The sequence below is a fragment of the Chiloscyllium plagiosum genome, chromosome 19 (assembly GCF_004010195.1).
Source record: "Chiloscyllium plagiosum isolate BGI_BamShark_2017 chromosome 19, ASM401019v2, whole genome shotgun sequence".
NCBI lineage: Eukaryota > Metazoa > Chordata > Chondrichthyes > Orectolobiformes > Hemiscylliidae > Chiloscyllium > Chiloscyllium plagiosum.
This window is the reverse complement of record NC_057728.1, coordinates 68,357,525-68,375,918: the sequence shown is the minus strand read 5'-3', so window position 1 is coordinate 68,375,918 and position 18,394 is coordinate 68,357,525. Positions and strand designations below refer to the sequence as shown.

At 41.8% G+C, this 18,394-nt stretch overlaps 1 protein-coding gene across 4 annotated transcripts in view; it reads left to right on the top strand.

Moving 5' to 3' along the window:
* The window catches only part of LOC122559357 (microtubule-associated protein 9-like), a 179,314-nt gene that overhangs the window by 31,613 nt on the left and 129,307 nt on the right, over positions 1-18,394 (top strand). For all 4 annotated transcript variants that reach the window (XM_043708800.1, XM_043708803.1, XM_043708801.1 and 1 more), the window contains one exon: positions 13,834-14,008. In XM_043708800.1, coding sequence (XP_043564735.1) covers positions 13,834-14,008 — 175 coding nt within the window. The remainder of the gene's footprint in view (positions 1-13,833; positions 14,009-18,394) is intronic.

Sequence of the window (18,394 nt, the reverse complement as noted above, 5' to 3'; positions counted from 1 at the left end):
ACTCCTGTAGACAGCGAGGACATAAAAATCAAGGCCAATTGCTCTGCTATCTCCTCCCTTGCTTCCCAGAGAATCCTAGGATAAATGCCATCAGGCCCAGGGGACTTATCTATTTTCACCCTTTCCAGAATTTCCAACACCTCTTCCCTACATACCTCAAAGCAGTCCATTCTACTTAATTGTGACTCAGTACTCACATTGACAACCATGTCCTGTTCCTGATTGAATACTGACGAAAAGTATTCATTCAGTGTCTCCCCAATCTCTTCAGCCTCCACACGCAACTTCCCACTACTATCCTTGACTGGACCTATTCCTACTCTAGTCATTCTTTTATTCCTGACATACCTATAGAAAGCCTTAGGGTTTTCCCTAATCCTACCAACTAAGGACCTTTCGTGTCCCCTCCTTGCTGCTCTTAGCTCTCTCTTCAGGTCCTTCCTGGCTACCTTTTCACTCTCAATCGCCCCAATTGAACCTTCACGCCTCATCTTTACATAGGCCGCCCTCTTCCCTTTAACAAGGGATTCCAATTCCTTATTAAGCCACGGCTCCCTCACACGACCTTTTCCTCCCTGCCTGACGGGCACATACTTATCAAGGACACTCAATAGTTGTTCCTTGAACAAGCTCCACATATCAATTACACCCTTGCCTTGTAGCTTACTTTTCCAGGCCACACATGCATCATGCCTCACAGCATCATAATTTCCCTGCCCCCATCTATAACTCTTGCCCTGTAGTGCACACTTATCCCTCTCCATCACTAGAGTAAAGGTCACTGAATTGTGGTCACTGTCCCCAAAGTGCTCACCTACCTCTGATTCTAACACCTGGCCTGGTTCATTACCCAGAACCAAATCCAGTATGGCCTCACCTCTTGTTGGCCTATCTACATATTGTGTCAGGAAACCGTCCTGCACACATTGGACAAACACTGACCCATCTAATGAACTTGAGCTATAGCCTTCCCAATCAATATCAGGAAAGTTAAAGACCCCCATAACAACCACCCTATTACTTTCACTCTTCTCTTGAATCATCCTCGCAATCCATTCTTCTACATTTCTAGGATTATTAGGAGGCCTGTAAAAAACTCCTAACAGCTCACCTTTCCTATTCCTAACCTCAGCCCAAACTACCTCAGATGGCGAGTCTTCATCCATCGTCCTTTCCACAGCTGTAATACTATCTTTGACAAGCAATGCCACACCTCCCCCTCTTTTACCCCCACCTCTGACCCTACTAAAACATTTAAACCCTGGGACCTGCAACAGCCAATCCTGTCCCTGTTCTACCCATGTCTCCGTAATAGCCACAACATTGAAGTCCCAGGTACCAACCCTCGCTGCAAGTTCACCTACCCTATTTCGTATACTTCTTGCATTGAAGTATACACACTTCAAGCCACTTTCCTGTTTACAGGCACTCTCCTTTGAAATTCATGTTCCTAACCTCCCTACACTCCAGGTCCTGCACCCTAAAGCTACAGTCTGGGTTCCCATGCCCCTGCAGAGTTAGTTTAAACCCCCCCCAGAGTGTCAGAGTTCAACTCTATCGTCCACTTTGCTGTCCGTTCCACCAACCCATTTTGGAGCTTAAGGTTGTCCTCTGCACTATCCACTGCATGACCAATTTTTGTGTTGTCTACAAATTTTCCAATTATGTCCCATATGTTCAAGTTCAAATCATTAATGTACAAAGCAATCAGCAGGAGTTGCAACACTGAGCCCTTTGGAACACTGCTTCAAATAGAATTCCAGTCGCAAGGGCACCCATCAACCATTACTCCACATTTCTTGTTACTAAGCTAAATTTGCATTCAGCTTGACACATTACCCTATATCCCATTGGCTTTTAATTTGTTGACCAGTCTGCCACATGGGACCTGGTCAAATTGCCTTACTAAAATCCATGTCGACTATATCTGCTGCAGCAGTGGCCCCAAAACATATCCTTGGGGTACACCACTAGTAACTGAACTCCAGGATGAACAGTTCTCATCAACACCACCCTCCGTCTTCTTTCAACTAACCAATTTATGATCCAAACTGCTAAGTCACCCTCAATCCCATGCCCCTGTATTTTCTGCAATAGACTACTGTGGGGAACCTTATCAACACCTGAGTGAAATCCACTACATCAACTGCTTTACCCAAGCGTGAGGCCTTCAGATCAGGAGACCCACTCAAATATAAGGAATCCAAGTATGACCCTCGCAGAGCCATTAAGACAGCCAAGGACCAATACCGATCCAAGCTAGAGACCCAGACAGACACCCAGTGAGTATGGCAAGGACTGAATGACATCACTAGTTCTAAAAAGAGACAATGCAAGATACCGGATGATGACATATCCTTCCTAGATCGTCTCAGTGTCTTCCACGCTCGCTTTGAGCAGAATTTCGGTGGAGAGGTAACACCTATTCTGACAAGTCCTGATGAACCTATCCCAACAGTCACTGCATCAGAGGTCAATTCAGTTTTCCTTCACGTAAATCCAAGGAAAACAATGGGAGCAGATAGAGTACCAGGCCATGCACTCAGATCATGTACAGATAAATTGGCAGAGGTCTTCTCGGGTCATCTTCAACCTGTCCCTGCACCAGGCCACTGACCCTGCCTGTTTCAAGACAGCCAACATCATCCCTGTACCTAAGAAGGCTCGTGCAGCATGTCTCAATAACTACCGCCCATTGGCCCTAACTTTGGTGGTCATGAAGTGCTTTGAAAGGCTGGTCATGGCATTAAACAACTCCAGCATCCCCACTACTCTTGACCCACTCCAATTTGCCTATCGGACCAACAGATCCACATCAGATGCCATATCACATGCCCGTCACTCCTCCCTCGAACATCTTGACACCAAGAACAGTTCTCGTCAACACCACCCTCAAGAGGTGGTGTAAGAATCCTGCTCATTAACTACAGTTCAGCCTTCAACACTATTATCCCTGCTCTCTGCAACTAGATCCTCAGTTTCCTGATCCATAGGCCACAATCAGTGAAGATTAGGGACAATATTTCATTATCACTAACACTCAACATTCGAGCCCCTCCCAGGGTGCATACTCAGTCCACTACTGTACTCACTGTATACCCATGACTGCGTTGCCAAATACCAGACTAATGCCATTTCAAGTTCGCTGATGACACCACCATAGTCGGTTGATTCTCAGATGGCGACAAAACAGACTACAGACTGGAGATGGAAGACTTGGAAAAATGGTGCACTGAGAACAACCTAGTTCTCGATGCCAGCAAGACCAAGAAACTCATTATTGAGTTTCGGCGGGATGTTACTCATGCCCCTCTACACATTAACAGCACAGAGGTGGAACAAGTGTCAAGCTCCTGGGAATGGTCATCCACAACAAGCTTTCTTGGACTCTTCATGTGGACGCACTGGTTACAAAGGCCCAACAACGTCTCTTCTCCCTCAGGCAGCTGAGGAAATTTGACATGATGGTGAATACCCTTGCCAACTTTATAGCTGCGCTATCGAGAGTATTCTGTCTAAATGTATCACTACCTGGTTTGGTAACTGTACCATTCAAGATCGGAGATGGTTACAGAGGGTGATGAACTCGGCCTGGACAATCACAAGGCCAATCTCCCATGTATAGAATCCATCTGCTGTCAAGGGAAGGCCACCCACCCTGACAATGTTTTTCTACAACCTCTCCCCTTGGGGAGAAGGTACAGAAGTCTGAAAACATGCATCAGCCGGTTTTGAAACAGTTTCTACCCTACTGTTGTTAGAATACTGAATAGACTCACGGACTCTTAACATTTGCCTGTTTCTGTTTTTGCCGCTGTTTATCTATTATTTACTTATCTATGCCATTTAACTCTGTGATCTGCCTGTATTGCATGCAAGACAAAGCTTTTCACTGTGCCTCGATACATGTGACAATAAATTCAATTCAATTCAGTTCAGTTCAATTCAATTACCCACATCCACCTGTTTGATCACCTTCTCAAAGAACTCATTAAGGTTTGTGAGGCACAACCCACCCTTCACAAAACCATGTTGATTATCCCTAATCAATTTATTCCTTTCTAGATGATTATAAATCCTGCCTCTTATAACATTTCCCAACACTTTACCCACTTTACCCAATGAAGTAAGACTCACTGTTCTATAATTACCAGGGTTGTCTCTACTTCCCTTCTTGAACAAAGGAACAATATTTGCTATCCTCCAGTCTTCTGTTATGACCATGATCAAAAGCAAAGGTTCTACAATCTCCATGTTGGCTTCCCAGAGAATCCTAGGATAAATCTCATCTAGCCCAGGGGACATACCTATTTTCAAACTTCCAAAATTGCTAACACCTCCTTCTTTGTGAACCTTAATCCCATCTAGTCTAGTAACCTATATTTTAGTATTCTCCTCAACAACATTATCTTTTTCCAGTGTGAATACTGATGAAAAGTATTAATTTAGCACTTCCCCATCTCCTGTGTTTCCACACACAACTTCCCACTACTATCCTTGATTGGCCCTAATCTTACTTTTGTCATTCTTTTATTCCTGATATACCTATAGAAAGCCTTGGAGATTTCCTTGCTCCTATATGCCAATGACCTTTCATGTGTCCCCTCCTGGCTCTTCTTGGCTCTCTCTTTAGTTGAGTTATTGTCAGATGAAAAGTGTGTCCAGAAAATTTGAAACAATTCCAGATTGTTCTAATGGCAGTACCACCAGTGGGATGTGGTACAATGCATCAACATTTGCTACTGGCCTCCTGGATGGTGTTCCAGCTTAGAATGCACACTTAGAACTAGAGCCCACTGCTGAATTTGGCCTGAAGTTATGTGGGTGGCACTGCTTTTTCCTCTTTAAATAGACCCAGCAGGGGTTTGTGGTCCATTATTATTACTAATTTACATCTGCAAAGGTACTGTAAAGATACTTTTCATCATTCTGACACCAAATATGAGTGCCAAAACTTCCTTCTCTATCCTTGCATGTTTGTGCTCTGCATTAGCCAAAGTCCTGGTGAGAATGTGTACAGGGTATACGCAGGCAGGGAAAGAGTTAATTTCTGAGTTATGTGAAACAAGAGGTTCAGCTGAGCATGACTCAAATCAGATAACTTACAGTTAACAATGGGGTACTGAAGGCAAGGGTAATGGGTTAACAAGGTGGAAAAGCAGTAATTATGTACAGCCATTTAACAAGATGAGATAACATTCAGTATGTAACGTCAGTTAACAAGATGAAAAGTACTCATTATGTGAAGCCCATATTCATGTGTAAGCAGCAGATGGCTTAATCTTTACTATTGACAATTGCTGACTATCATATTCACCCAGTCAATATGTATGTTGCGACTGGATGCTTCTCCCTGTAAAATGACTATATAGTTCATTGAGAAACTCATGTTCTAAAGAAGACCATGAACTCATGTCTCTATGCACACTGGCGATCATTCTCTCTCCCTCCAGGACCTGGAATAAAGATGAAGGAGGTAAAACTATATTGTGTCTCTGAGCATTTGCTTTGACTAAGTGGGGGTGGGGGGGGGTGGGGAAATGGGACGACAATATTGGAATAGTCAGCAGGATCCAAACAGATAGTTACTATTAGACGGTGTCAGCAGCCACCCAGAACATCGCTGTCTTGAGATGGATAGGCCGACAAGGTAAGATTTTAAACCTTGGTTCCTCTCGCTATTCCTCTGTACTGGGGGCGGTCCCCTTGTTCAAACACTGTCTATTCTATGGATTCCTTGAACGGTAATTAGTTCGGTTGAGAGACACAGTTTCACGCTGACAGGCAAAGATTCAAGTCCTCTGCTGCATTGGGAGGAGGGGTTGTGATTGAGATTCAAGTCCTCCGCACTATGCTGAGGTTTGAACTCTGTGTTTAAGTGATCTTTGAACTCTGTGTTTAAGTGAGGTTTGAGTTCTTTGTGTTTAATTGTGATTCGAGCTTTCTGTATTATGTGAGTTTCGAGGTCTCTGTGTTTAAGTGAAATTCAGGTTCTCTGTATTTAGGTGTGATTCAAGCCCACGTGAGGAATAAAGTGAGAAACGGATTAAAGTCCCCTAGTGGTGAACTTTGAGGCTTTGTGAGTCTTTTTCTGGGGGAAAGAGATTGGCTTGGACTGTGGCGCCATGTGGTCCACTGCGAGGGCTTTCTTTTTATAAATGTAATTTCAGTGAGAGGATGCAAAAAACAAAACAAGAAACACTGAAATTAAGGCTGTACTAATACTTGGATCGAAAAGGGAAAGTTTCAATGTAAATTGTGCATGCTGAGAGTGTTTAATGTTTTAAAAATTTTGATTTGTTAAAATACTGGTTCGGAAAATCCTTTCAAGTAATTGTTCTGCCTTGTTTGAATCAGGATCTCAATTCAGTATAATGGGGCAGATTTTGTTGTTACATTGAAACTGTACAACATTGTCCTTTTTTAAAATTATCAAATTGGGTGCCTTGAGCCCCTGATTTGTTTGAAATTCTACAATGCCTGTTTAAAAAGGAACAGTTAGGTCAGTGATCATGTTTTAACCAGATTAGAATATTGTGTTAAAATATCTTTGCTGCTGTGATTTTAATGCAGAGTGTTCACAAAAAGAGTGCAGAGCTGCTTAAATTCTTCATTGGCCTTCTTCATATTGAAAATTCGAAGAATGTTGATCTCTTCCAAAGTTGCCATTGTAATTCCGACTGTTTTATTTGGCAAGTTTCATTTGGAGAACATGTTTTAAAATATGTTCAAACAAATATGCATTTGTTTCCCATGAATACTTGAGATTTAAATCTGAACTGAAACTGCCTCTTCAGTTGCTAAAGCACAGGAAACATTGTTGTTTTCTTGCTGTTGCAGACTTTTGAAATACTTTTCCTGACAGCTTTCACATGAGCCAAGTATCAATTTGTTAAAAGTTAATAATTTTTGAATAACTTGAAAGGGCTGTCCCGAGGGTTTGATTTTAGGACCACTGATTGTTGTTTATAATTGACTGAATTGTTTAGGCAGTGCAATTTAGAAGTTTACGGATTGTATAAAACTTGATGTCATAAATAGTGAACAGAGTAATAAACTTCAAGAATTCAAAGAATACTGAAATAGGCAGACACCAGTAAGTGTAGTTAAATGTGTGTCTTCACACTGATACCCAGTAATTCCTTGGCAAGGAAGAAATGAGAGAAGAAATTCAAAGATACATTCAGCAGCTAACATCATCTCTAGAGTTTCTCCATTCACAGGTAAAGCACACCTTCGGACCACCGCCCACCCCTCCACAACCTGATCCAACGGATTCAATCAGCTCCCCAGTCATGAGCAAGAAAAGTGAAGAAGCTAACAATGGTGAAGAGGAGGTCGATACAATTTTTGTCAGTAGTCTTCCTAAGCACATTACACCACGTGAGCTTTACCTCACCTTTTGATTATTTAAGGGATATGAAGGTTCACTGATCAAGCTAACATCACCCAGCCAGTTGGCTTTGTTACATTTAACAGCAGAGCGGGAGCAGAGGCAGCAAAGAATGCTGCATTTGCCTGGCCTGCAGCTACAGCTGCTGCACTGCTCCATCTGAAATATCTCTGCAAGGATGGAAGTCTTGACAGTTTTGTGAAGCATTTAACTACCTTATCCAAGAAATCAGATTTCTCCAAGGAGTGATGCAAGGACAGATTGAATTTTGTTTTCTGTTGAACTTTACTAAAGGAGATTTTTCGAGAACTGGCTCATTCCCATTTGACATTGGAGAGAATGGATTGGTCATAAAGGACTGTGGATTTAAGAACTTTACTGGTTAATTTTTTTTCCACACGGGAGGATTCTTCACACTCTAATTACTGTAACAGACTAGTAATTTTTGTTGTTATAATCATTGTATGCTGTGTGTCAATAACCTGTTTAAACACTGGCTGTCAGAGTCTGATGAAAGCTGGTTGTGCCATCCCGGTGGTTATCATGAAATGATAAAAGGAGAGAATAAGAATGTGTTTAGGGTGTAAGCAGGCAGGGAAAGAGTTAAGTTCTGAGTTTTGTGAAACAAGAGGTCCAGCTGAACATGATTCAGATCAGATAAGAACTTGCAGTTAACAATGGGATGCTGGAGACAAGGTGGAAAAGCATTCAATATGTCGAGCCATTTAACAAGACAAGGTAGCATTCAGTATGTAACGTCAGTTAACAAGATGAAAAGTATTCATTATGTGAAGCCAGTTATTCATTGAATAACAGCAGATGGCTTAATCTTTACTATTGACACTTGCTAATTGTAATGGTCACCCAATCAATATGTATGTTGTGTTATCTGGATGCTCCTCCCTGTAAAATGACCATGTGGTTCATTGAGAAGCTGCTGTTCCAAAGAAGACCGTGAAGTCATGACGTGGATGTTGCCTGGTATGGAAGATGCTAGCCAAGAAGAGACGTTGAGTAGGTTAAGTTTATTTTCATTAGTAAAAAGGAGATTGAGAGGAGACCTGATTGAGGTTTACAAGATCATGAAGGGAATAGACAGGATGGATAGAGACAAGCTTTTTCCCAGGGTGAAGGATTCAATAACAAGAGGTCACGCTTTCAAGGTGAGAGGTCGAAAGTTTAAGGGGGATATACGCGGCAAGTGCTTCACACAGAGCATGGTGGAACGCATTGCCAGCAGAGGTGGCAGAGGCAGGCACGGTAGATCCATTTAAGATGCATTTGGACAGATGCGTGAGTAGGTGGGGAGCAGAGGGATACAGGTGCTTAGGAATTGACCAACAGGTTTAGACAGTATATTTGGATCGGCTCAGGCTTGGCTTAGCTTAGCCTTAGCTGTAAATTTTCTTTGTTCTTTGACATGGGCAATCATTTTCTCTCCCTCCAGGACCCAAAATACAAATGAAGGAGGTAGATGTAGGGGTGGCATGGTGGCTCAGTGGTTAGCACTGCTGTCTCACAGCACCAGGGTTCCAGGTTTGATTCCAGCCTTGGGCGACTGTCTGTGTGGAGTTTGCACATTCTCCCCGTGTCTGCGTGGGTTTCCTCCGGGTGTTCTGGTTTCCTCCTACAGTCCAAAGATGTGCAGGTCAGGTGAATTGGCCATGCTAAATTGCCCATAGTGTTCGGTGCATTAGTTAGAGGGAAATGGGTCTGGGTGGGTTACTCTTCGGAGGGTCAGTGTGAACTTGTTGGGCCGAAGAGCCTGTTTCCACACTGTAGGGAATCTAAAGATCTAAAACTATACTGTCTCTCCGAGCATTTTGCTTTGACTGGGGCAGGGAGTGGGGAGAGGTAGGACAACACTGTATGCTTATGCTAAAGGGCATTCCTCTCCTTCGGGCCATCTATGAGCGAATATTACTTCGATGCCGTATGAGGAGGCATCACATGTCAATGACAGATTTTGCTTGGGATCATAGTGTGCCAACACCTTACAGGATGATAGAAACCAAAATAGAAATTGCTGGAAAAGCTCAGCAGGTCTGGCAGCAGCAGTGGAGAGAAATCAGAGTTTACATTTTGGGTCCAGTGACTCTTCCTCAGGCAGCCATTTTCTAATAGAATAATGTTAAGCCAATTTAGGTGAATCTTTCTCGAGCAGTTTTGCCACATCAAATTTGGACCCGAGCCTTTTACTACAATTACTGGTAACTGAACCAGTTGCTTCTCATAAGAGTCTGGAGCCGAAGTTGTATCTTCAATCTGTAAAGGATCCCCAGCATATGTTCTCCATCTAGCCAAAGTCTTGCCCAAACTGAAGAGTTGGGGTTGAAAGTGATTTTATTTAAAGTGATGGTCTGCCATCACTGAAACACTTTGTGTTGGTATCCACATCCATTTGAACCAGGTGACCAGTTCACCAAATATTTATTTTGATTGGTTCTGATTTGGATGCTGATAAGCAATTTAATTGTTCGAAACCAGATTCAGGTGGACTTTCCAAGGTGTGTACTCTCCTGGATAGCAGCCGATGTGTTCTCTTACTCAATTTAGATTGAGTGGACTCGTCTACTGTCTCAAGTCCACATACCGACAGCAACTACAGTGGCTTGCTGGCCAGAACTCTGAAAAAATTTTAACCATTTGGCAGAGACTTGCTTGTGTTTTTGGGATCTTGTTGTGGTTGACCCAGAGTCACTGTTTTCAGGATATGTCCTGAGTAAGATATTGCAATTGCCTAAACCCATGTTTCACAAGCTCAGTCAAGTTCAGTGCCTATTTGAAGTCAAGTTGGGCTTCAGCTGGTAGGCACTTTTTCATGGTCATCATTGATCCCACATTCCAATATCGTCTCTCAGCATCTCATTAAGGAGTAAATCAAAGTCACATGCCTCTGCCAGTCACCTTAACCTTGTCAAAAATCCTAACACGAATTCCCTTGGTTCTTGAATTGTGTAGTAAAACTGATAGCATCTCAGAATTAGAGGAGGCTTGGTAATATTCTTTAACTAAAACTGTCAACTCTTCAAAAGCTTTAGTATCTGATGTCTCAGGGAAAGTTAGGCTCTAATAACCACAAAGTTGTAGGGACAATTTGCATCTTCTCCAATGTCTTTTGCCCAGAAAAACGTAACATTCTTTCCCCATACTGGGCCTAGTCTTCAATGATCTGATCAAATGAGTCAAGCGTCCCAAATAACAGCATGATGGTAGAAATACTTACCCCAACTGTTGCGAGCGACTTTTTTCAGGTGTGCTTTTCTCTCATTGCCATTGAAATAACTCCACAGGGGCTGGTATTCCATCATGTCCACCCTTTATATACATGTGGAGAGTCCTTGATACTGAACCAACTCCCTCAGAGCCAGCTGTGAGAGTGAGCAGGTTGTCAATCCTGTTTTCTTTTCCACAACAATTCTGTTCTTAACTGTCAGCCAGGGCTCCCTGATTGGGCAAGATTAACAGCCTCATATTCTGTGATGTCTACTTGACTGACTTTGACTTTGTTACAAACATTACATATTTAAACTGCTTGTCCATACAAGGACAGTCAGGCCGGTCTGGGTGAGCACTCCATGGCGTAGAAATTCTATGGACACATGATGACATTGTTTGTCACCTGGTATTCCTTTGGTTTTCTGGTATGAATGATATTTACAAGAGTTAGATCTAGGAGTGTAGCTTTTGGTAGTCTCAATGTTAATGGACCTGGATTTGAACATTAATAATGATTTTGCAAGCTTCAGCAACTCTGATAGTTCCCTATTTTTCTCCATGCTTTCTGAGATAGTTGGTGACGGTGATACTCTCAATGATTTGTGTTCTTCTTTCTGTTTCTACCTGGTCAGCTTTGCAACATAACATTTGACTGCTAGCAACCTCAGGCATGTGCATTATTGCTCAGTTGTTTCATTGGCCTTGTTGTCTTGTGCATCTGAATATTATTGTCATGTGCCTTTTATTTTTCCTTGACGTTAAATCATTTTGTAGTTGACTTGCAGTCATTTTGGGGCAGCATAGTGGCTCAGTGGTTAGCACTGCTGCCTCACAGCGCGAGGAACCCAGGTTCGATTCCACCCTCGGGTGTCTGTGTGGAGTTTGCACATTTTCCCGTGTCTGCGGGGATTTCCTCCGGGTATTCTGGGTTCCTGCCACAATCCAAAGATGTGCAGGTTAGGTGAATTGGCCATGCTAAATTGCCGATAGTGTTCAGCAGTGTGTAGGTTACCAGTAGAACTTACTGACAAGTTAATTGGGTTCCATCACTTTGCAATTGGAAGTTGGAAGAAAAACAGGTTCAGGTTCTCATGCTTTGACAACATGAACACAACTTCAATGGACTTTGATATGACAGGGAACAGAACTGTGAACAAAATTGGAGCAAAAACAGTTTTGGTTAAGACTACTTACCATGAAAAGATTTTATTCATTGTGGTATTTGGTCGTATGGCAGATGGGACAAAGTTAAAGCCCATGATGATTTTTAAATGGAATACCCTGCCCAAACAGAAATTTCTGAAAGGCATTGTTGTCCTTGTCCATGAAAAAGGGTGAACGGATGAAGGTAGCTGCAAGACTTGGATTAGGAAGGTCTGGAATATGCAACCAGGTGGACTTAGAAAGGAAGAAGCTTGCTGGTTTGGGATTTGTTCAGATCATGCAGAGTGTAAAGTGTTACAGCTGAACTTTAAGCTAATAATACTGAAATTGCAATGACTACTGGAGGCCTTATGAGCATGGTGTAGCCACTGGATGTTAGTGCTAATACACCACTTAAGTACTTAGTATGGAAGAAATGGGACACTTGGGTGCAAGAAGGAGAAAAAGCTTCACAAAGGGTGGCAACATGCATTTGTGTTGTACAAATATCCTCGATAGATGGCCTGACCACCTGCTGCTATGCCTATTAGATTTAGTACATATTTGTAGACTACATGCACTTTACGGTACTGGTGACTGTATCATTCTACCGTAGCAGGCAGAATGGAGACAGTTATTTTAGATTAGATTAGATTCTCTACAGTGTGGAAACAGGCCCTTCGGCCCAACAAGTCCACACGGACCCTCCGAAGAGTAACCTACCCAGACCCATTTCCAGTTGACTAATGCACTATGGACAATTTAGCGTGGCCAATTCACCTGACCTGCACATTTTTGGATTGTGGGAGGAACCCACGCAGACACGGGGAGAATGTGCAAACTCCACACAGACAGTCGCCTAAGGCTGAAATCGAACCGAGTCCCGGGTGATGTAAGGCAGCGGTGCTAGCCGCTGAGCCCCCGTGCTGCCCGTATTTTGTAGATAAATATTCAATAATGGTCATAATTCTTTTTCCTTTTGTTGTTTACTATTTTATGTAGAGATCTGGCTCTTGTTTGTCCATTTATTTCATTCCCTCGAAAACTATTCCTCGTGTATAAGTCGACCCTCTAGTTTCAGTTTTAAAAAGTCGTCAAAACTTGACCTATACATAAGTATATATGGTAAGTAGACCAGATGGATTTTCCCCAACAATTGACATTAGTCTCACAATCATCATTAGACTCTTAATCCCAGATTTTTACTGAATGCAAATTCCAACTGCCATGGTGGGATTCAAATCTGGATTTTATAGATTAATAGTCGAGCAATAGTACCGCAAGCTCATCATCTTCCCTTCAACTGTGATTGGACTGTTTAAAATAAAGCTTGTTAAAACTGAGCACCTTGTGAAATGACACTCAACTGAAAATAGTTCAAGGCCTCATAAGAATGGCATTGAGTGATGCTTTATTTGCATTTCAGGTGGAGGTTGAATCTCAGTCCTGAGCCTGGTCGTAAACTATCGCTCTGAATGTTCCTTTCTGTGAATTAAAACAGCCTAATCATTGTAATCTTACATGTGCCTCATCAGTCCATCTTCAAATATGTGAGAATATGAATATTTCGTTCCAACCACAAGGAAATACAATTGCTGGATCTCTTGATTGCACTGTCATATACTGACACGATAGGTGGTACCAGCATACTGAATCACAAGATACTCAGACCACTTATGGGATTAAACAGCATCATTGTAACCAAAAGAAAGTCAGAGGGAAACATCTTAAGTAATGTCAATGGAAAAACTTTGCAATGTCAATGGAAAAACAGAAATTCAACTGTTCTGCACATGATTTTCCATGCCTTACTTGGAAATCCTGTAGTATAGGGTTGAATCTCTGACATGCATGCCTAGTGGGTGAGACTTCCTGTTGTTAGTACTTTAGCCACCTATCAAAACAGCCAGAAAAAAAACCATGAAGGATCCAATCTAGATTCAACAAGTAATATTTAAATGCATTTATTCTGGGTTGTTTCTTCACATCTTGAGTTGTATATCTTAATTAAATTTTGACGTGATCTACGTGATCTATAATTTCATATCTCAGTAAGTTAATATTTGCTTTTTCCACAGGCCTGGGAGTTCTCTAAAACAGACCTTTGATCATTCTTTTGTTGGAAAAAGTCCAAGATCCAGAACAACAGAATCTCGATACTTGGGAACATTAGAAATCTTGGACACGAAGTCTTCAGGAAATGCAACGTTTAAATGTGAAACTGCAGACACAATCAGAGCATCCATATATCAGGTGATCAGTAATATACCAGTGAATATTCTGTGTTATTGCTCAGTTATAGGGGGGTATTCCTTTGAACTGTTTGTTACAGACTAGGTCAGACCTCCTCAAAACATTTCAAGGAAGTAGCTCAGACCGTAACTTTGCTAGTTGTTTTAAACAGGTGTAACACAGATATTCCAGGAGAGATGCAGCTGGTCAAACCACTTAGTTTTAACCAAACAGAATTCATAAACAAGGTTACCAGATAAAACACAAATAAAAGAGAACAGAATTCCTAATAACTTAACCTATCCGATAACCCCAGCAGATTATCCCAATGCTGTTTCAAATACTTGCAACAATCCCCATAAACCTTGGCAAAAAAAAGGTAAAATCAAACACTGGGTCTTACAGGAGGGAGATGGCAGACAGAGAAGATCAGAATGGTTCTGCTTCTTTCATGTAGCTGTTTCTTGGACCAGCAGCCTCAAAACTACCTGACTGCTTTCAGTGAATAGCCAGACCCAACTAAAGAAAAGCTGAGCTGGGAGAACGGCCCACTCCCCTTTTGTTGTACAAGTGTTTTTTTAAGAGCTTGAAAGCCTTTTGCCTGAGGCAATAGCTGAAAACTATAATCAAACAGGCCCTAAAACCCTTCAAACTTAGATTTTTCTGAGTCTGAGTCTTTTGTGACATCTTGAGAAAAAGCCAAGGGCAACCTTGTTAAAGGAACAGCACCGTTCCTCCTCCCGCCCCAAATAAACATCAATATCCAAAGACAGCTTCATTTTAAAACTCCTCGATCCTAAACGACAACACCCATGTACATTACACTGGAAATAAACATGCAACCATGCCTTTGAATGCCTCAGTTTTTCATTCAAGTCTCGACAATGCATCAGCAATCGCGTTTTCTCGATTGAATGGCTGTAACAATAAGCTCCGTCTACACAGTCTCTCATTTTTGTCCTTAAATTAGTCCACAAACATTAGTGGCTTATGATCAGTGTATATGATTGTTTCAGACATGTTATTGGTAACATAAACATTGAAATGTAACACTGACACCAAGCTCAAAGTTTCCTATTTTGAATATTTTTGCTGATGAGTGTTCAGTTTCCTGGAGACATACCTGATAGCTCTTTCTATCTTCTCATTGTCATCCTGTAGGAGCACAGCACTGACACCCACATCACTCACATTGATAGACACCTTGAATGGCTTTATGTAATAAGGTGTTGCTAAGACTGGGCAGTGGTTAACGCAGCTTTCAGATTGTCCACAGATAGTCCACTGTCCACTGAAATGTCTTACCTTTGCAATTCAGTAAGTGGAGCAGTCACATTGCTAAAATTTGGTACAAATTTTCAATAAAATCTACTCAATCCCAAGTACTGTAGGACTGCTGTTTTTGTCAATGGTATGGACATCTCCCTAATTGCCTTTGTTTTTGCATCATAGGGGGCCATTTATCCATGTCCAATAACATGGCCTAGGAAGGTGACCTGGGGTTTGGCAAAATCACTTTTAGCCAGGCTTATCATCAAGCCTGCCTTCCGAAGTCGATGGAACATGTCGGATAAATGTTGTAAATGTTGTTTCCATGTGGGACATGGAAATCACAGGTCATTGAGATGTACACTCAGTTGGGTAATCTGGCAATGACCTTATTGGTTAGTCTCTGAAAAGAGGCTGGTGCACTTTTCAGAGACAATATAGCATGACTTTAAACTGAAACAGTCCATTCGGCATTATGAAAACCAAAATTGCCTTCTCTCTTTTGACAAAGGTACCTGCCAGTAGCCTCTGAGCAGGTCCAACTTAGAAATATAAGTTGCTTGTCCCATCTTTTCAACACAGTCTTCTAAACGCAAAATCGAATATGCATCAGTCTTTGCAACAGTCCACACATAACACAACAGGCCTTCGGCCCTCGATGTTGCGCCGACCTGTGAACTATTCTCAGCTCGTTTTCGAACTATTGGGTACCATCTGGTTTTGGCACCATTACTATGGGTGAGCCCCAGTCACTGTAACTCATTTCAATTACATCGTCTTAGAGCATGTGTTCAATCTCCTTCTGAACCTGTGCGAACTTTACAGGGTTATGGCTATAAGGATGGTGCTTAATCGGAACAGCTTTTCCTATATCTACATCATGCATAATTAGGTCAGTACTTCCTAGCTTATTACCACATATCTCCATGGGATAGTAATAACTCTTACAGGTCATTTTGATTTTCCTCTGGAAGATAACTCAATAATTTATCTCAATTTTTGACAACTTGCTCATTTCCAATTTGATTTGAGGAATGTCCAATTCAAGAATCCTCTGAACTTGGTTCTTTCCTGTGTTGTAACCAATAACACAGTCTCCTTTCGCTTTCCTTCTCTGTCAAAATACCTTTTGGACATCTTCAAATAATACCCGCTGTGAGATTTCTTTCTGTCTGGAGTCTTTATCAAATAGTTCACCTCACTCAATTTCCTTTTGACTTGATAAGGTTAACCATACCTTGTTTTAAAAGATTCACCTATTACTGGAAACAACACTAAGACCCCATCTCTGATAGCAAAATTGCAAGGTTTTGATTTCTTGTCTGCTTCCTGGTTCATTGTATCTGTGATACTTTTAAATACTGTGTGGCCAACTCCCCCACTCTATTTAATCGTTCCCTAAAATTTGACACAAAGTCCAAATATATGGTCTCTGCAAATTCCACTTCAATTTTCTTATTTGTGCTCTTCGATCTCGCCTGTTTCAACTCGTGACTCTGTGACCTCGTTATCACAGTCAGGAAAAATCCCATGGTATGTGTCCTGCAATAGTTCAGGTGCCTGAGTTTCCACTGGCCTTTCAACCACAGCAGGCAGCACTCCTCCCTGTGAACCAGCTATATTGTTAGCAAGGACAAATTGTATTCCTGGAGCTAAGAATTTGTCCAGTACTCCTATCACAATTTCTCCACTCTTCACTAGACACTAGCTTCACTTTATGTAATTGAGCACTTCTTGTCTAACTGTGAACTCCCGTTACTAGTAGTTTTTCTGGGAATTGTCATTCAGAAGTACATATCTCCTAATCTTTCAACATCACAGATTGAGAGGACTCTGTGTCTCTTCATATTGTAACCGATTTACCTGCTGCTCCTGGCCTATGCGGGTAAACTTTACCTTCGCAGGTTTAAGAAGATTTGGCAGTTCCTCCTTAACCAATCTCTGACAAGTTGTACATTTTGGTACAAGCTTTTCTGCTTTCACTGTGCTTTCCATTACCACCCCAACAAAATTCATTGGCTTATCCTGTCTTCCTACATCACAAGATTTTTCCTTACCCACATGATTTCATGTGGCTCACTTTACTGCATTGAAAACACCATAGCTTTTTAATTTCTCTTTCCCCTTCAAGGGTTTCCTTTTAACCTTTTTACTTTTGTTATCCTTATGGTCTTCACCAAGATCTACCTTTCCCTTTCCATACGAGGATTTCTCTATTCCCCAATTTTTATCCCTCATAGATTAAAATTGGTTTTGGAAGCCAAACTTTGACCAACTCATAATCATCAGCCATTTCAGCAACTAATCTTACTGTTTTAACTCTCTGTTCTTCCAAATGAATTTCACTGCTTCACCAAGCAAGTTTTTGAACTCCTCCCAAACAGTTGTCTCTCGGAAAGTGTCTTAGGGCTCTATTTTTAAAACCCTTATCCACCTATCAAAATTACTTTGTTTGATCCTCTGTTTGACCAGGGACCCTCCTTAGATTCTTGAAACATTGTCTGTAGGCTTCTAGCACAAGTTCACATGCACTTAAGATGATTTTCTTCATCTCCTCATATGCCCCAGATACCTCCTCTGATAGTGGTGCAAATACTTCACTATCTCTACCTGCAAGTTTTGTTTTGATCAACAAAACCCACATGGTCACTGGCCATTGCATTTGTCTAGCCACCTTTTCAAATGAGATGAAAAAGGCTTCCATATCCTTCTCATCAAATGTTGATACTGTTTGGATATAGTTAGGGGAATTGACAGGAGATTTTGTGGTCAGGATCGGGATTCCCGGAAGGTATGTTGCCTCCCTGGTGCCAGGATCCGGGACGTCTCCGATCGGGTGTATAAGGTTCTAAAAGAGGAGGGCGAACAGCCAGAAATTGTGTTACATATTGGCACTAATGATATAGCCAGGAAAAGGATTGAGGATATAAAAAGTGATTTCAGGGAGTTAGGATGGAAGCTGCAAAGCAGGACGAACAGAGTAGTGTTCTCTAGCTTACTACCGGTGCCACAAGATAGCGAGGCAAGGAACAGAGAACAGGCGCAGCTTAACACGTGGCTGTGCAGCTGGTGTAGGAGGGAGGGCTTCAGATATGTAGATAATTGGGATGCCTTCTGGGGAAGGTGGGACCTGTACAA